The sequence below is a fragment of the Cydia amplana genome, chromosome 3, assembly GCF_948474715.1.
Source record: "Cydia amplana chromosome 3, ilCydAmpl1.1, whole genome shotgun sequence".
NCBI lineage: Eukaryota > Metazoa > Arthropoda > Insecta > Lepidoptera > Tortricidae > Cydia > Cydia amplana.
In genome coordinates, this window is record NC_086071.1 from 1,185,878 (window position 1) to 1,207,300 (window position 21,423).

The following is a 21,423-nucleotide window of genomic DNA, read 5'->3' on the forward strand; positions in this document are numbered from 1 at the left end:
TTTTATTCACCAGTACTAGAGTTCACTTTTATTAGCGATTTCATCAAGATGTAGCTTTATTGAATTATATTTGAGTGATATAAAGTTATAATACTGTGAGATCCTCGTATTTCAGCCCGTACAAGATTATAACCTTTTTCATGTAATGTCATTGAGTTTTTCTTTATTGATTTAAATGCCATCTAAACCTTACGGTCACATGATCGCCTTACACTGTCTCGAGTTTATCATTTTTTCCCCACCTCAAAAAGTGCCTAGCGCCGCTAAAGAAGTTTTCACTTCAAAAATCTTTGAATGCAGTTGTTTCTTTAAAAAACAATAATGTTTCATTTAAGTAAAATGAGCAAACTTAAGGTTTTAAGGCACTTTCCCTCCAGGGCCCATAATTTTTTTCCACCCGGTAGTAGACAACTATTTTTTTCGACTAAATGAAGTTTTATTAGATAAATCGTTGATCACATGGTTCGTTTCACACATCACATCAAATCGTTTGTCATCACAATCAAAATTTGTCAAAAGTAATGAAATTTATGCCAAAAAAACATAAATAAAACATATAAATTCAACACATTTTTTTAATAAAAATCTTTCTCGATGATATAAAAAAGAACATCGACAAATTATGTTCAAAGAATTAATATCAAAACAGATGTCATAATTAGGATTGGCTACTTTAAGAAAGGGACAGAGAGATTTAATCCTCTCGCTCTGCACGTTTTTCTCATTCCTCCTTGTCAAGCCAAAATAAACTATAAAATGATAGTAACACAGTACATTGTAATATTCACTTTTTCCACGGTATCATGTCATTGTAAATTACTTATGTGAAATTGTAGTGGCGTGCGACTTTCAAACCGGAGGTCACGGGTTCGAACCCCGGCCCGTGCAAGTGAGTTTTTGTAAGTAGGGACTTTTTTTAGTGGTACTTAAATATAATAACTTTTCGTATTATTGAAATAAAATATTTTATTCAAACAAACTTAATAATATAATAATTAAAACGAATAATATCAATTAGTTTATAATATTTATTCAATTATTTTAAATTATTTGAGCATGAAACATACTAGATTTATTTTTATCATTACAATAGAAAAAAAGCAAAAAATATATTCTTATAGATATTTTATTTTCAAACAAAAATAAAGCAAAAAGTTACGGTTAGATTCTGATGGCTATATACCAAACAGCTACCGATACATTTCAATATCTGTCGAAATTTCCTAACCCGTTGTAACTGACAAAGAGTATAGATTTCGACGTAGCATGACGTAGCTAAGCAAACACGCACACATGCGTAACATATAGGCCTGTAAGAAGGCACCATCATAGGTTTACCTCCGATTCCGTTACTACTCAATGGAGTTACGACTCAACGTTTATTGGATATTAAAATTTTACGTAATTCGGAGCGCTGCGCGAAGTGACATAGGTCTTACCTCTTTGAGGCACGACGGCCATCTAACATTACTGGCATAAAGGATGCATTTATGACTTTGACGCATGACAGAAAGAGAAACCGAACTGCGTAAAATGGGCGTTTGCTGTTGAATTCATGAAATCAAAAATCGATAATAAATCCATCGGTAAAGGATAATAAGTTAATATTTAGTTCTTTGAAAGTTAAGACGAGATGAAAACCTTTGCTGTAAGGTGGATTGTGCTGGTTAGGGATGTGTTTTCTAGTTGCACGAAACTAAAACCGAAAAATGAACACGTAAGTTTGGATTTATTTTCTATCGAGAAAATTTTAAGCATTCGTGTTTCGACTACTACGAAATCACTTATCATATAGTCAAGAAACATATATCCGAAAATCACTACTGTTTGTTTCCGGGGCTAGCCACTGCCACGTTTCTAAGATCCTGTTATTTTTCGATGCACGGCCTTAATAACTTGTCTTATAACATCGCATATTGTGTGAAGGGGGAATGGAATCTTACGCAAATAATATCGCCGTCGAGTCGCTTGTCTATCGGTGTTCTACAGGATAGAGTCTGTGCGGAAAGAGAATAGTAGAATGTATGGGCTCTCTTACACTCCATGACTCTTCTCTGCACAAACTCTACATTCTGGGGAGTGCGCTCAAGAACTGCACTACCTATAGGTACGGGTTGTTTTAGGTACGAGTTCGCCAGCCACATTTACCCGTATGCCACACTTTACCCTGTGTTGATCTTACCTACATAAATGTTTGTTTTTAACCTTTTCGCCGCCATTGACTTGATATAAAGTCAGAACATTTCGCGTCCCATCATCCACGACTAGATATGTCAGAAACAAAATAACAAACATCTCAAACAGAAAATAATCTTAGAGAAATTGTCATGCGCCGGTTTCTTTCCACAGTAAAGTTCCCGTGTCTCATTTATTTAATTTGTTGCTTAGCTCAGCCGAAGCCAAGCCAAGCCAAAGCAAAGTCTAGCCAAGGTGACAATCGCTATCGCTTCGCCATCGAATCGCTTTGCGTCTCTCTCACACTCTTCCATATTAGTGTGACAGTGACAGTTGCGTTTCGTTCGCTACGGAGCGTTAGCGATTGGCATGTTGTCTACGGGGCCTGCCGGCCTAGCCAAGATTACAATCGCTATCGCTTCGACAACGAAACGCTTTGTGTTTCTCTATCACTCTTCCATATTAGTGCGACAGTGACAGTTGCGTTTCGATCGCTACGGAGCGTAAGCGATTGGCATGTTGGCTATGCGGCCTGATCCGCTTGGCCATCTACGTAGGTAGGACCTACCTACTGACGCACATGTTCTAATAACCAGTTCCAGTATGATATATGAACTTGTATAATTTGCTATTTGTTTTATGTTTTTACATCTAGCAGTTCCGTTCCGAGTTGGATAGTACCCTCCGACTGTATCATCAGATTAGCTCCGTGTTATCATATATTATTGCATTGCCACCCGGCAATGTGACATGACAATTAGGTACCCTAAAGTGGTTTATTCAATTCAATTTAGAATGAGAGCGTAAGTTCGATTGAATGGCGGCGACTAGTTTCATTTCGAGAGACTTTTAAGCTTCGCTTTCATGATTTTTGTCAAGTGCCACCTTCACGGAACTGATGTGCCATTTTGAATAGTAAATGTTATGTTAATAACCATGCTATCTTGAATTAATAATTATATGCATAATAGGTACCTACGTAAATGCATTAGTAGCAAGTCAGTTATTAGAACACGTGTAATTTAGTTGACTTCGGATAGTTCGGATAAAATAGCAGGCTAGAAAGATACCTACCACATATTAATGGAATGCGTGGTACAAATAATTAAATAATAAATAAATATTATAGGACAAGTCCCACAGTAAGCCTTGTATTGTGGGTAGGTACGACGTACGACGTACGCTTCTTATAGACGACAATACATAATATATGTATATTATAAGTATAGTTATATTATATAAATACTTATATAAATAGAAAACATCCATAAATCAGGAACAAATATTTGTGATAAGCACACAAATAAATATCCTACCAGGATTCGAACCCGGGACCTCCTGCATCGTAGACAGGAGGCAGGGTCACTATCGACACGTTAAAAACAACGGAGTTGGTTCGCCGAGAAATAGAGGATCGAAACTTTTTTATGATCGGTTGATGTAAGTACCTAGACGATAATATTTACGTAGTATTTACACAGAGCGACATCGTCACTTAGTGACAAAACTCTTTCAATAAAGATAAAAAATATTTTAACCCTTCGGATGCTAAGGATTAAGCTGTCTTCACACTCTTCACATTGCATAGCGTGTTTCGCTCGCCTCGCCCTCCGACGGGCGTGAGGATCTAATATATACTTCAGTTTGGTATTATAACTGCATTGAAGGTAATAGGTAAATACCAGACGTACCAGTTGCTACATTTATAAACAAGTTGTTATAATATGCACTATTCGAACACACAATAATGATTATGAATTGATTAGTGACTTTGAATAGGTAATGATATGTACAATATGGAATGTCGCAGTAAATATGACAAAGTAATGATAATGGTATGTAACTCACATAAAGCGCAACTTACTTACTTGTTCACTGCTCGGAACTGTTCAACGTGTTCTGAACAGTCCTGAGTGAGCAATCGCTCCTGAGAGTCGTTTAAAAGCCTGTACGCAGACAGAGAACGTTCTTCCAACTCGGAACTCCAGCTAGACCGCTCTCTGTCTGCGCGAGCTCTTATATAAGATAAGATAATATATAAGTACTTACGTATAAGATCATAGTTTATTACAGTACATATGGTGCTACTTTACCGCCCTAGTGCGGTAATTAGCACAATAGGTACGTGCCTATGTCGAAAATCTAAAGGGCCATAATGTACTGTGAAAACGTTGTACAATACACGTGCGAAAAGGTTATTCGCAACTCGTGTCGATTTAAAATTAAATACTCCTGTACAATTTATTGCAACTTGCGAATTTCCTACTTTTCGCACTTGTATCGTAATGTACTATTATCTGTTCCGGCCCCTTGAAAGTATGATGCGACCTATTCGATGAGACCTATCGCCGATTTTATTATACAGCTTTTAGCTATGGCTTTTAGTTACGTCAAAGAGACAGATCATGTCAAGAATTTTTTTACGGAGAAATTATTGTATACAAAATTAAAATGCAGCAACGACGACGTAACTCATCGGTTTCATCACCACCTCGATCTGAACGCCCAGTGCCAATGACGCATATGGACAATGGTTCATCTTCAAAGGTACCTTACCTGCCCACCGCAGCTCTGCAAATATTAAAGGAAGAATCTAATATCGACTTGGCTGAGGAACCAAGCGAGCAGGACATCGAGAGTCAAGCGTTCAAATCCGAGATCGAACGGTTTATAGAAATTTCTAAATATTTTTCAAGTCCTGTAAGAAAAACTGCTTCTTATCTATGCGAAAACCGCCTTGTTGCATATCCTAACCCGTACAGGATCGAGTACAAGCGAGGTGGCGTTACGACAGAGCACATCAAGTTCTCGAACCTCACGCTGGAACCGGTTTACATTAAGTTCTTCAAGCTGACCCCCGACATAGAAGAAATTAAGTTTATCAATTTGACATTATCCAGGTGCAAGCGGATACCTCCGGGGCTATCTTTCAACCTCGGCTTTGTTTATGACGATGTGAACGAAAACTTACCGTGCAATGCTAAAATGATATTCGTCGCATCGAGGAAAACTACCACTCCTTGTTATCAAATGTGCGAAATCGATTTAGATATTGACGTAAAAAAGACTAGAATGGTGGTGACGTAGGCAGAGTGTTCATCTATAAATAAAATCTCATTTCGTCAAAAAAATATATATTGCTAGCCTCTAGAAATATCGCCTTCTCAATATCAAATGAAGGATGCAACGTCCATCGGATTGGCGCATTTTTTTATAGTTTCAATGTTGATAGCAAATCGTAACAAATTAAGAATACATTTTGTCAAATATAGCCTCATGATGATATTATTTTTTTAGTTTCATTCTAAGGTTAACGCACCCATCAGTTCGACGCTGCCGCCGCCTCACCTGGGTCTCCCCCGTCTAAAGTAAGGACGGTAAGCACGAATAATTTCGTACATTAGCCGTTTCCTATCTCTATCGCACGCGAGTTATTATATTGCTGATGTTTCGCCCGTGATGCCGGCGCGGCGGTCAATGAAGCTCGTGCGATAGAGATAGGAAGAGATGGATTAATGTACAAAATTTGTCGCGCTAAGCGTCCTTATTTTATTCGGCATAAGGAGCCAAAGGCGAGTATGCTGGTGCAGTTATAAATATCATAAAGCATTGAGGTATATAACAAGAGACGACATCTCGAACAAAATGTTTCCGCACCTCAGAGAAGTGCATGCACTTCTTTGCTTTTAGTACGTCACCGACCACTGAGGCACTGACAAGATGCCACACATGTACAGAAAATTTAAAAAATAATAAAAAATAAAAAAATGCCTTGGTGCGTGTTAAAAAGTTGCAACAATAGCACAAGAAAATATAATAAAAGGGATGGAATCTGGGGGCACGGCAGTCGGCCAAGTCGAGCGCGAAGCAAACACTGCCGTACCATCCTTTACTGGAACCATTTCGCCGCATTTTCTGGCCCCTATTTGAGAACCTCTGGATAAGACCAGAACGCATAAATTTTCGTCATCCAGTAAGCTATAATCACATACATAAAATCCAAAATTTCAAGTCTGTAGGTCATTTAGTTCCGAAGTTAAGCGAAAGCAAAGTTCCGCATTTATGACACTCATTCATTCACTCATGATCATCAGAATAGAATTAGTACTTTCCATAAACTCAGAGAGCTGACATTTGGTAAAGAGTTAGGGTTTAATGGCCACATAAAGGGTAAACCTATAAATATTGCAATATCAGTCACGTTTTAAAGATCTAAGAACTGCATAAGTAAGTTTGTAATCCTATATAAATATATGATATTACAAAGTTACTGTTGCAGTTCCTACAAATAGTAGGTAAAGTAAAGGTACACTACGATGTACGATGTGAGTATGAATGAAGATATGTTTATTTATGATATGTGTATACATAGTATGGGTATGACTACCCGAAAAGAAGGACTGCCTACAAAAAGAGATGAGATCCCATCAAAAATATTACATGTAAAAAGGTGCAAGTCTCGCAACGCTTTTACTACAAAAAAGTTTTGAAATGTAATGTGAAACCAAGTCGGTTATTTTAATCAGTGCCAGGGGGTGTTAAAACCGTATCAATAAGATATCTTTAATTTGTAATACATATCATGACTTGGCAATCGCACATAATGCTTTACTCGTACCGTACTCATAAATATGTAGTAGGTAATTCTCTAGTGTTTAATTTTAGTTAAACCTAGTACAATTGCATGATAATTACTTTAAATAATTTATTATACTATTATAATTAAGTAGTGTAATTGTGAATTGTATTTAGTTATTAAGTTTAGTTATATATATCCTATATTGTACGCCCTAGCAGGGTGTCATGCACCTACGAAGACTATTTAAATGTAAGACCTATTGTACTGATGAGCATGAGAACAATGGATTAAATGAATATGAATATGAATATGTGTAATGCTCAAACTGCAATTAGCGCTAGCGTTATGTTCAATTAGAATTATTTTTAATAGGTGACGATGATCCTTTTGTCATTATGCAGCCGTGCGATGGCCAAGTCATTATACGTATTACAAATTAAAGATATCTTATTGATACGGTTTTAACACCCCCTGGCACTGATTAAAATAACCGACTTGGTTTCACATTACATTTCAAAACTTTTTTGTAGTAAAAGCGTTGCGAGACTTGCACCTTTTTACATGTAATGTTTTTGATGGGATAACATTTTACCGGTAAGCAATGGAAAAAACTGTTGATATACTATTATTTAGTTTTCAAAGTAAATGTTTGGTAGTAGAAAAAGTATTGTATGCAACGTTGTTTAACTGAGTCAAAAAATACTCGTGGCGTCTTTATTAACAATTTTCGGCTTCGCATGCATGCATGCACTTCTCTGAGGTCCAGAAACATTTTGTTCGAGATGTCGTCTCTTGTTATATACCTCAATGTCATAAAGATGTTCACCTAGGCTTCACCACCGCTTTGTATGTGATTATATAAAGGCGAAAAGTTCAAAGCTAGCAAGGACGACCGGCAGTTGCGCGAATTTGATTAGAATACTAACTTGCTTAAGTAAGTTTAGGAAAATAACAACAATGTTTTAAACCTGTCTATACATTTTCTATACCCGCTCGTCAAAAGATATGCGATATCGGCAGTTAACTTGAAAAGCGACAGAAGAAATGCATAATTATTTTTTATTAATTTTTATTTTGGGACAATTTTTGAAGAGGGTGTTTTTTCGACATTTGTATGGCAATTTTTTATTTTTGGAAAATTTGATTTATAATCATCGATTTAGGATGGATTCTTAACAACAAAAAATATACTGTACGAGGCACCACTCTACTTTTTATAGTTTGCTAGATATGGATATCTGAAGATCGTCATTTGTATGGCACTATTTAGCAATTTTTAAGGCGCTTTAAACATATATATGGCATTTTTTCGACATTGTATGGCAGTATCAAAATGTTTATGTCACTATTTATTAATTTTGTGGCATTTGTAAGACCCTGACGACATTTGTATGACGCCTTTTCAACATTTGTATGGCACTATGTCGACATTTGTATGCCATAATCTACATCTGTACGGTAAAAATAGCCGTACAAATGTCGCCATACAAATGTCGCCAATAATATTTTAGGCGAAATTTCTTACACCATATAACCGATTCACTTATTTATTTTACTATATATTTTAACACTATATTTGCAACTATTATTATGGAATACACATTTTTATTTCGACTGTGTACCAACATATGAAGCGTCCGTACAAATGTCATTGTAGTCGTACCAAAATATATCGAAAGAGGTTATTACATAAATAAAACTGTTTCCGCGTGCATACTTAATGGTGAAAGACGCCCAACTAACCGCACTATTGCGTCGTAAATTTAATTTAATCGTTATTCAATAAACAAAGAAGATTTTGGGGGGTATCTTTAAGTCATAACAAAACAAGTGCCGCGCGGGACAACGATAAAAAGGCTTCTCTTGTTTTATTAAATAACGCATTAAATTATCGAAATGACTAAATAAATTCTCTAGAAAATGCTCTTTATAAAAATATAAAGCTATTCATAATACGTTGCCTACATCCAAAGTTATGATTTTTTAAATTGGGCAATGCCGCCACTGGGACACGCGAAAAACGGCAAATTTCGGCATTTTTGGACCTGCAAATGCGATTTTGTCAAAATCAAATAATATTGAAGGTACAGTTGTACATTATTTTTAAAGTTTATAATACACTGAATGAAAATATATAGGGTAAAAGCACCAGTGGCCAGCCAGGTACCAGTGGTCAGCCTTTTGAGTCGTTTATTGGTCATAAATATCTGGTATATTCGTTTAAACAAATCGCCAGTACTCAAATAGGAGCTTTGATTCCTTATTGGTTAATACGTCACACGACAGGTGCGGTGAGGGAACGGGGGGAAGAAATATACTCGTTCCTATATAGGTGCTGTTTGTCGACGAGTGCAATAGTGTCATGTCCGCCATATTTTTTACTGCACGTGGTGTTCTCTTAACAGGCAAGAAAAACTATGTTTTAATGTTAATAGTTATTGTTTTTGTTAATGACTGGTTTATTTATTAGTTTATCTATTAAATTGCATTATATTTGAATGAAAATATCAATATTTCACTTATAAATTGAGGGGGCTGGCCATTGGATAACACTTTTTTCCAAAGAATCCAGTGCCCAGCCCCCCACGGCTGACCTTTGGGTTATTCGTTTATTTCATTATTTTCGAACCAATGCGACCGTTAGGACCGTTAAATTTACATTTTCAAATTTAGTTAGGCATGCCCTAGTCAATTTAAAGTAAAACCCAGTAGTCAGCCGCATTTGAAATAACGTTTTAATGCGGCTGAGCACTGGGTTTCGCGGATCCAGTACTCAGCCATTGACCTTGCTTGGTACGTCGCCGCCAAAAATATGTCCACATTTTTAAACCCTATCTCATTGAAATAAGGTTCAAAAGTGTATAGATATTTTTGACGTTAACTATACATAACTATCATTTTGCTTTTTCCTGGTCGGTATATGACTTTGTTTATTAATGATAATTATATAGATCTGCATAGACTCGATTAATTATTTTTTACCGAATACATACCTACTAGGAACATAATTATATATTACCTGATGTACCTCATTAATTTTTGACGGATTAATTATTAGAAAATAAATATTGCGATTCTTAGTTTGCAAAAATAGTGTTAGTTAATTAAGTAATAGCCTATTACTTAATTAACTAACACTATTTTTGCAAACTAAGAATCGCAATATTTATTTTCTTGTCATAAGAATTGTATTGTACCTATAAGAAAAAAAATATTAGATAAGTAAACAAGTAGGTAAGTAATAAATATACATATGCAAAAAAATTATAAACTAAAATTAAAAACTACAACTAACTACAATAACTAAAATTATAAATAAAAAATAGATATTATAACATCGTTGATTTTGATATATGCAAAAAATTATAAACTAAATTTATAAACTACAACTAACTACAATAACGATAACAAAAATTATAAAGTAAAAATAAATATTGTAATATCGTTGATTTTGATTAAATATTAGTCATTTTGATCTAATTATTATGAATAGTTTATATAGGCTGAGTACTGGGTACACAGAGGCTGCTTACTGGATTTTGGAGGCTGACTACTGGAGAAAAGTGCCATTTTTTGTTTAAACTTAATTAGAGATATTATAAAGAGGATTGTTATTTTTTTTAATATTTTGTTTTAAAACTATGATAAACAATTGATCTAACCATGTCATTTGTTTAATGATCCGACTAATCCTGTAGAAATGCCGAACGTTCAAACTTAAAAAAGTCGTTATAAGGCTGACTACTGGTGCCTTTACCCTACATATCTAGTCTTTAAGTTCTATGGAATACGAGTTTTAGCCGTGGGACAGCAAAAAATGCCTATTTGAAAATTGACCCTTTTATAAGTGGCCAGTATTCATCATTTTAATCGAGTAGTTTTGACGAGCGGGTATAGAAAATGTATAGTGATATACTCAATAAAAAAAAACACCATGTTCTACCACAGATAAAATTAAGTAAATGCATTTATTTTGTAACTTATTAAATAGGCTAGCTTTGGTGAAAAATGTGGGACACCTCCAAATTATCGCCGCTCCAATAGTATTGCGGCGCTATGCGACGTAAGCGCCAGGCGCCATAAGGAACCTTTTGCCGTAGAACGTCACAATTGACGTTTCGTATCGATAACTGTTTTAATATCTATGGATACTAGAATAGACACCCACTTGAGTTTTGACTGCTGTTCCAAATTTAAACTCATAACCTTACAAAAATCTATAACGTTATGTACTTACATTAAAGTACAAATTTTCCTACTACCCAGATAAGAAAGTTCCCATAGTAAAATTGGTTGTAATAAAGCTTGTCATTTCCTACGGTTTCTGAACGTATTATAGAGCACTAAAATGACATGTGTGTAGATAAAGTATTAAATTGTAATAGCCAAATGTAAGAAACATTTGGCTACAACAATATCATTATAATAAGATATTTACAGATAATATATGCAGGAATCCTACAAACATTCTACCTGGAATGCTACCTGCGATCGTGATGGGGTCTTTATACGTACATACAAAGTTAATAATAAAGCCAAGAGGGCCCTGAAATCCGAAAAAAAAAATCGGAATCTGATGGTATGCTATTTTTATTTTGGTTAATAAAGTACAGGGTTTAACCTTTTGGACGCCAATGACCGATATATACGCACCGCAAGTCCAACGCCAAAGACGTATTAATCGGTCATAGACCACAGTGCAACATAGACCTAGGTGCATATGCATAAAGTTCAATTTAAGTTTTGACACTTCGGTGACGTGGCGTCTGAGAGACAGCTTTTGTGTTTGACACGGCGTCGAAAAGATACCTATAAAAATTATAATTATAATATTGTAATGAAACAACTATTTAATAAGTGACATATATCTTTCGTTAAAGCATGATAATTTGATGGCGACTGTACTATATCATTATTCATATCTGACGACTGTATTATATAGATTTTATCTGTAAGTGAATTGCAGTGCCCTCTCAGGGTTGTGTTGAGACATAAATATTATTAATAAGACCTACCGTACACACCAAGCAAGGAAATAAATGAAATGAAATGAAAAGGTTAAGAGAAAAACTTATCCGAAAAATAAAACAAATACGACTATTTCTCAATGTGTGTGTATTTCAAGTGTAAAAATACGGCTTAAAAATATGTCAGATATTTACTTCATAAGTAATTCGCTGACATAAGAGATAGTGTAGGATCTGTACACCCATATTTGTACACTTGGCTGTAGGTACCTGTATGAAGATCTTGTCGGTACACTTATTTTATAAGTATCATAAGGACGTGTACCCTTAATTATTACTTTTTGGAAATATAATATATATATGTATATAATGAAACTAATAAAGTATGATTTGATTTCAATCACACAATGTGAGGTGCTTGTTGCGAACTACTGTTATTCTGCGATTTTATTGAGATTTACATGAAAATCGCATAAAAAATAAATATACGAAACGTACGTAATTAACTGGCGCACTTGCAGCCAAAAAATTTAAAATCTAACGTAGGTAGGTACTCACTTATAACCAAGTCAGTTGGTTTATTCTGTACTATCTATGGGAGAACCTATTCAACAACTTTGCCATCAAATTATTAATATTGTTCGTTTTAGTTTTTAACGACTTGGCTATGTGTATTGTGTGTGTACTGTCCCGTATAACAACAAATAATAAAAACAGGCCAAGTAACTTTAGGAGACGAGTCCAACTCGCACGTGGCTGGCTTTTTCTATTAACTTTAGATACTTTAACTATTTAAATATTTATATTAACTTATTTAAATATCTATATTGTCTTCGGTTACCGCGACAGTTCTGTTACTCATGTAATAAATCTATTAAAACGGATTACTCGTATATCGCGTATATTGAATTTATACCTCGACGTTTCGTTTATTTAAATATTAATTATTAATAGTTTTGTTTAATCTATTACAAATTCAAAGCTGCCAAAGTTGACACAGCCTAGACACAGCTAACAGTAGAACAACAGAAAATACATCGCCGATAGTTCCCTGCCTACCTAAACTCACACGTTGTGTATACGTGACATAATAACATTTACATTTTAAATCCAAAGTCACGGTGAGTTTTCTTAAAAGTCCATTTGAATTGAACCGAAGCGTGGACTCGGCTCTATATTGTTTTATAACGTAAGTGGATAGTGGATGACCGCTTCTCCATACAAACGTCGTCCTCAATTTCCTCCCTGGATATTGACATTATGGAAAATATATTGAGAAAAAGTTAAGAGAATGATGAACTTATAAAATATGAATAAGTTTCTTATAAATATCTATTTAAAATAATCTTAAAATTAAGTAATATTTAACATTAATCTTATTACAATAAAAAGCATAAAAAGTAGGCGAGCAAGTAAACACAAAACAGAGCTTAAAACTAAAAATAAAAACTAAATATAAAAGACTCCCCCCCAAATCACCCCCTTCCGGCAACGTCGCAAGAACGGCGTTTCCCCTCTGCACCGCCAGCCAGACTTATCCTCTGGGCAAAGAAAGCGCCAGCCCTATGATCGCTTGAGATGTCTATCAGCTGAACAGCTGAACTGACACTTCTCTGACAAATTTTTTGGTGTCAGACGACCACGGGCCCAACGTTTCCATTGCAAGCGCCGCAGACTCATACTCATTCGTCAAGAACGCGTATTTGCGGCGCTTGAGAGTCTGGGGCCTGGTCCGCGGCAGTCCCAGGCTTCCGAGCCGACCCTTCCACGTATAGACCCTTCCATCAGGTCTCTTTCCGTCAGCTGCGCAAAGACCTGACGGCTCCAACTTCGCGGGAAAAGAGGCAGTGGTGAGGGCGCGGCGGATCAAATCATTAAAGACTAAAACTATAACTAATTGTAAAATCTGAATACCACCATAAGTAAATATACCGTCAAACTAGCCAACTTTGCCCGCTTTGACAAAATTTGAAGAAGAAAATTTTTTAAACAATGTTGATTATGTTTTCTATAATGAGTTGAAATAAATTCGTACTCGCATGTACTATGTATAATCCAAGTATCATCTATAACAGTGCTGTTATGTTGATGTTTCATTTTGTCAATCTCTCGTTTTTGCTAGAAAAAGTTCTAGGTCTAAAAATATGATTTCAATCTAATAGGTACGGTACGAACACACTTGGGTACGATAACTTCCCAATCTTCATTCAAGAATTGACCTCTACATGACGCTCGAGTAATCAGTGACGCACACCCAATTTATACAAATTAAATCACTTCATTAATTAAGTTTTTGTATCCTTGAAGTTGTTTATTGTACCTAAGTCGAATTTTGGAACAATGATAAAATGGTAAATTAATCAACGTACCTATTGTTCGCACTTTCACAATATTGACTAATAACAAAAATGGCCACTTACTTAGTGTGTAATGAAATGAAAATCAAAATTCTTTGTAAACTGGTACAACAAGCTGATATTAGAAAGATATTCCCGTACAGAAACATGTTTTGCTGGTTTAGCATGCAAATGTTATCCTGGAGCTTACACGTGCTCTTAATCTACCCATTATAGTGTTAACTTAAAACTATAATTTCTATTACTTAATTAAATACTAATAGGTATTTATTACATTTCGAACAACTCACTAAGGGAGCTGAGTAAAACACCTGTTTTTTGAAACATCGATATACTTAGTTGCGCTTTAACCCTTAAAACGTTTATGTCCCTTTTTTAGTACAGGTACTAAATGCGGCGCCAAGTTTAAACACTATGTGCGGGCTAGAAAAGGAAGTACATAGAAGAAAGTGCAAGAATTGTACTTTTTTTTCTAGCTTATGGCAATATCAGGCAACATTCGGTTTATGCGCAACCGGCAATTGAAATATGAAATTTTCTGAATTTGCGACGGAGTGTGTTCCTGACGTCATAGAATATAAAGTAACAAGCTAAAGTGCTTTCTTTAAGTTGATATTATTACTAGGTGAGTTAAACATTGTTATTATATATAAAGTTCATTAAATCATACATTAATTATACGTCAAAAATTGTGAAATAAATCTTGTCCCATTTTTGTGACATTGTCGAGAGTACTGGTAATCAAGTACCATGCATGCACGTCCTAAAAAACGGACCGTGCCGCCTTGTGCGCAGACACGATTGTGACAGAAAACGGACATTGCCATACTTTGGTTATATGTATTTTTTCATTTATTGTCATTTTATATGCTGACGTTGCGTTGGGATTGTGTGATACATAACTATATGTATACATTTTATTGTATTTTAGTTTCAGGTGGTTCCACCATCTGACTCAGAGCAGTGAGATAATAAAAAAAACGACGATGACGAAATTTAGTACTAGAGACAGCTTGTACGTACCTTGCCCCAATCCGACTCTCTTTCAGCCAAGTCAGTTTCTCCGGAGATGTCACATATGATGGACAAATATAGATAGGTTCATTTACGAAGACGCGTACTATTATTCTTATTGCCATGCTATTAAAGTTTAGTGCACCACATCGTGAATCTGAACTTATAGATGATTTCGAAGTCAAACGTCCTTGTGTGAAAAACGTTGTTAAAAATATAATGACTCGACCTGAACACGACCTGTCCCCTAGTACTCCATCTACAAAATTTAATTTCACGTCATCAAACGCATAATTCGCTTCAGTATCCAAATGATTGGCACGTCTTGAAATGTGCTACGGTTAAAACATATTTCAAGTCGATGAAGATGTTACAATTCCTGAGGGCTGTAAAATGTAATACCTTCAGAATTCAGGAGAGTAAATACCTAAATTTGAATCGAGTTGTATGTGGGGCAGACGTAGTAAAGGATGGGAAGGAGACGAAAGCATTTCTACTTGGGTACAGGAACATATATTTATAGTTGTTGTCAAGGACCGCCAACCACAGTCTGCAGTCTGGGAGAATGATATGCATTAGCCTCTGATTCTTGCCAAGGAGGGGCGATATAATCCCAGAATGTTTCGAGATACCATTGGGACTGAAAAACATCTAAACTTTAACAGGGACGACAGCTTTTCTCTACCACCAGCTTAGGTTCCAGATAGTCCGTGTGACAAGGAAACAAGCAATACATAAAACTGGGAGATCATAGTGTTAAATGGTTTGGTCGTTTTAGTATAGCAATGTTACTTAAAATATTTATAATGTGTAACTAGCTTTATGAGCCTATTTTGCATGTATAAGTGAAACTAGCTTTATGAGCCTTGAAATTTATAGTTTTGGTTTAATATTTCGGTATGTGGATCATTCTATACATTAACACTGGAAGTAAATATAGTATTATTATGTTACACATAAGTTTTTTCTATTTGATATTGTAATTACACGTTTTTTCAAAACATTTACTAGTGTGTTATTTAAAGAATTTACAATTTTCTTGCCCTGTAATACTTTATTCATTTTAATTTTTTGAAACTGTATGACAGCGTTGTCCGTTTTTTAGGACACCCTTGTGAGCAATCAATTTATAAGGTTCATGGCAATGTCCGTTTTAACGGACATCCTAAAAACCCAACTTTCAGATTTAAAAAAAAAAAAATTCTCAAATTATAGTACTTTTTAACTCATTACTATCCCTAAAAACATTCCATGAGATAGGTGGATACATTATTTCATGTCTTGCCGTGTTAAGGGTTAAATGGATTTAGAGGCAGAGGTTTAATGTTTTCCGGAAGGGCATTAAATATTTTCATACAGATAACTATTTTTCATAAAAAGCGAGCTATTCGGAATAAAATCTAATATAAATTCATTGGGATATCTCGTTTTTCTATTGTATCTTTGACCTTTTTCAATGGATCTGTGTATTTTTTTTACAAAAACTGCTGCCTCGAACATGTACCTACATGCAAGGTGGTGTCAAAATTTCATGTTTTCGAATAAAGATTATTAAAAAAAATTGAGCTATAAGTAAATGCTCCACTTATCCTAAAATTTTCAAGAACTTTTCCAACATTTTGAATTTGCCGGAACTAAGTATAGGTACCGTACTTACCTACAAACTTTCCGGTGGTTAATGACGGATGTTATTATTTTTGACTTGTCATTATCTACTGGTAATCGATGAACAAATAATCTTCATCGACAGCAATCAATAATATATTATTAAATAGTATCACCCGTTTATTCATACCTACTTAACTAGAAGTTGAGGAAAAAACCTACATTAACATCCGGGGTATGAACGCCCTCTTGCGGAAAATTCCAATACTTATAATGTTTTCCGAGGCTTAACCGAGGCCACTTCAAGTATACTTGCCCGCACTCGTGCCTCGTGCCTACTTCTCTTCGTAGTATCACAATGTTTACATAGATGGCATTGCAATCGAAGTAAAAATAACACAGTTTCATTATTTTATTTTATCATTTTAGTTTCACAGTCACATTATAAGGATTTTGGATTTAGGGGTACGCGATAAAAGTTTTCTAGATGTAGTAATAGTGCTTTTTAACTACCTACCTTCAGCCTACACAAATCAAGGCGCAGTCTTCATTATTTCAGAATTGTAGCTAATGCATTTTGCAGGCGCCACTCTTGACTATAAAATATTAATATATTTTTATTGTTGATTGATTACTTTAATGTACGTAAGGTACAGTTGAGTTTACAAACGTATTTACAAGTTTACGTTTCAAAATAATTATATATACACGCCTCTAAAAGCCTCTAAGTACCTATCTAATATTCACGGATGTAGAGTTCTAAATTACCTATGTCAAATCCAAAGAATCAAAAAACCCACAGACTGACGGCTGTATGCGAACTTATTTCTCAAAAATAAAGGGCAATAAAACTCCATTAATATATCCATAACAGGTTAATTAGCAAAAGAACGGCCCGTGTTGTTTCCCCGCGCCCAGGGTTATCCCCATCGCTTCGCATGCAGGCACTCGCCTCCTAGCCTTTAAGTGTGACCTTCACATTCGTAAGAACTTCGCTCCATCGGAGTTCAGCCATGAACTGGTTTACCGGAGTGCTCCGCGGTACTTAAAAATCTCAGGACTTGCTGGTACCGTTACAGCTAAGTGGAGCGGCGGCGCGGGCGCCGCGTCGGGCTGCGCTTGCCGCTCAACAGGACACGAGACATTATGTGACGTTACACAGATTAGGTGCTGAGGGCACAGTGGGGGAAAAGTAAACATTCCCATTTTGCACACATATTAACTCACATTTATAGACGGGTCTATCGTGAAATTTTCACACAGGTTTCACTGGTCGTGGTCGCGGCTAACTGATGTCCCAGTAAAATGTCGAAACAGAGATAAAGGTAATAGAAAAAATTCGCGATAGACCCGTCTATAAATGTGAGTTAAATTAAAATAGACATTTATCATTTTCCTCTTTGGAGGCCCGGTAACATGGAATTTTACGGCTTTCTAGCCTGTAGGTAGTGACCCTGCGTACGAATCAGGGGGTCCCGGGTTCGAATCCTGGTAAGGGCATTTATTTGTGTGCTTATCACAAATATTTGTTCCTGAGTGATGTATGTTTTCTATGTATATGTCAAAGTATATATTTTATACCTATATCGTCGTCTGGTACCCATAACATACGAGTAATATATAATATATAGGACAATAAATACCTTGTTCGGTCGGACCTACTGTTCGGTCAATTTGTGTGAAATTGTCGAACAATATTCATATTTATTTTATTGATGTACTTACCTATTGTAGGTACCTCATCTTTGCATCTAAAGATTGATAATCGTACAGTATGTTTAGTAGAAGAGTCATAATATTTTTAGGTTCTAATTTATTTTTTCACTGTTCGAAGTTTTCTCTTCTTATTTTTAGTGTGACTACTTAAAAAACACTAATCAAAACATTTAATAAAATAATTTGATTTGTCCCCAATGTTGTGCACTTTTCGAAAGTTAAAATTTAGTATAAGAACTGAACTATAAACTTACTAAACACTGTGTGTTTCTCCAGAAACTTCCTGCTCCGCCGCTTACGTCCAGCTCACGACTCCTGAATCATCCTGTTATACGTAGATGCCAAGAAATATAGACCTTGTCCTTCGCCATACGTTTGTGCCAAGCAAAATTTGAGTATGAATTAAGGCAAGAGCATTTAAATTTTTGTATGAAATCTGTTTTCAGCACCAAATTTTAACAATAATCAAAAAATTAAAAAAAAAAACCAAACGTAGGGGTATAGCTATGGTTAATGTACATCAGATTATGAAAAAAAAAATATCAATATCCAGAGAGGAAAATGGGGACTACGTTTATACGGAAAAGCGGCCGTCCCCTTTCCTCTTAAACATAACGAAGGCAGAAAGTTCCTGGATCGGAAGGCGGCCGGGATAGCCCATGAGTCAGTGCATCATGACACTGCTAACGGGAGCTTTCCATCTCGGCAAGTCCGCCAGGATAACGGGATCGCTCCCTTCGATTTCAGTTTGGAACGCCTTTCGATTTCGTGGCCCGTGTCGCCGGCGCCGTACCGTACGACCTCCGACTTGCGTCACCTTCGTGTAATCGAGCTTTAGAAAATGAAATTCCGCACATTCGTGTCCTTCCTTACAAGGCAAAGTTATGTTCTTTTGAGCACCGTCCCGTTGGCGGGTGAGATTTTGTTATGACACGGCACGGCTTTGGTTTAGATATATATTTATCTCATAATACGTATTACACAAGACGGCGTCAATTTGACAAGTCGTTTTATATGAATATTTATAAGATACCTGCGCCAAACAAGGCCCACCGTTATTTTTATTTTTTATTTCTAATGTTAAATATGAACTTGCAGTTTTGTCTATGATACTTGCGAACATAGACGACAAATTTGAACCCATTCACATATTTATAAAAGTAAGTAAGTTTTAAAAGTCGTAAGTTTAAGAACCGCCGGAATTCTTTGGCGCAGATACCTTATATAAATTATTTATATTAAAAATATTAAGATCATATTAGCTCATAATACTCACTTTCTTGTTCTGCTGTGTTGGATTTCATAAACCCGATCATATCCTTAGCTCTTATCTAAAGTCGTTTAATATGTACTCGTATTCATACGATACAAGATAAGTAAATAAATTGTTGATGATCTAAGAAAATAACGGTAAAGCATTAACCCTTAAAAACCTCATTGTCACACGGCTCGCGAGCCTCGTTGCTTCTGCGCCATTTTCCGAACGCACTTGTGTTAGTGCGAAAATATTCCGGGAGTGAACGAGAGGAGTATACCGAGGTTTCGTGATGTGCGATAGGGAGGGGAAGCGCTATGCTAGGCTACCGCAGAGGTCATGGAACCACAAGTGGGTCGGCCTCATCCTTCCTCCACCGCGGCTGCGCGGGCGCCGTGGCTGTTGAACTTGGACGCGTTCGCGCAAAACACGGTTTTTGAATATGGAACAAAGCTTGAATTGTTTTTAACAGCAATAATAATAACTAATGAGTTGCTAATGTGTCGCCTCATACGGAGGTTCTTTGTTAGAACGGATAAAGTCCTCTGAGACAGTTTTGTGTTAAGGCAATTTAAATGAATTGGCATTTAGCAGTTGAAAAAACCGGCCAAGTGCGAGTCGGACTCGCGCACGGAGGGTTCCGCACCATCAACAAAAAATAGAGCAAAACAAGCAAAAAAACGGTCACCCATCCAAGTACTGACCCCGCCCGACGTTGCTTAACTTCGGTCAAAAATCACGTTTGTTGTATGGGAGCCCCACTTATATCTTTATTTTATTTTGTTTTTAGTATTTGTTGTTATAGCGGCAACAGAAATACATCATCTGTGAAAATTTCAACTGTTTAGCTATCACGGTTCGTGAGATACAGCCTGGTGACAGACGGACGGACGGACGGACGGACGGACAGCGGAGTTGTTGTAAACAATGTAATAAGGTTGGATATGTACTGTGTGAGATAGGTATATTAGCTTCTCGCTTTCCCCCTTCTTGTGTCATGGCGCTGCAAGGCAGCATGTATTATGTTCTGTGTTGAAGTCAATAAATTTTATTTATTAATTTAAACCTATATTTCATTCTTATTTTATCTGGTTATGGGCCCAGGCCACTAACTAGAATGAATAAATAAATATAGGTTTAAAGGGTCGAAAAACTGTAGCGCAAAAACGTTTTTGAAAATACCGGTTTGCGGGGCGGCGACCATTTTGAATTATCGCACCGGGAAGGAAATTACTTGGTCGAAATATTCGTTCAAGGAAGAAGGGCCTACAGGATGGAAGAGAAAATGGATCCTACACAGATCGGGGCAGTCGGGGCTGCAATTAAATTGGAAGGTTCCAAGAATTGGAACGTATGGAAGTTCCAGACGTCGGTATCGTTGAAAGGGCAAGGTCTTTTCAAGATAGTGGATGGGACGACAGTAAAGCCCGAAGATGAAAAACAACGTGTTCGTTGGGAGTCACAAGATGCAAAAGCACAGGCGCTGATAGTGACTAGGATGAAAGAAGAAGTCATGTTGCACATCATGTCGTGCGAGACGTCAGCAGAGATGTGGACCAAGTTACAGAGTGTATACGAGCAGAAATCTGAAACTAGTATTCATATCGTTCAGCAGCGATTCTTCCAGTTTAAGTATGAGGAAGGTACGGAAATGTCCGTGTTCCTGTCAAAGATACAGGAGATGAAAAACCACTTGAAACAGTTGGGCGAAACTATCTCAGACAAGTTTGTAATAACGAAGGTACTCATGTCTTT

General features: G+C 36.2%; 1 protein-coding gene across 1 annotated transcript; it reads left to right on the forward strand.

Moving 5' to 3' along the window:
- Positions 1–4,558: 4,558 nt before the first annotated feature.
- LOC134662873 (uncharacterized) lies at positions 4,559–5,300 on the forward strand. The gene has a single exon (XM_063519181.1). The coding sequence runs from the start codon at positions 4,627–4,629 to the stop codon at positions 5,260–5,262; it is 636 nt and encodes a 211-aa protein (XP_063375251.1). The 5' UTR covers positions 4,559–4,626; the 3' UTR covers positions 5,263–5,300.
- The last annotated feature ends 16,123 nt before the right edge of the window (positions 5,301–21,423 follow it).

What these genes read in the sequence shown, in the direction of transcription:
- LOC134662873 (XM_063519181.1), top strand. Translation starts at nt 4,627, where the DNA reads ATGCAGCAACGACGACGTAACTCATCGGTTTCATCACCACCTCGATCT.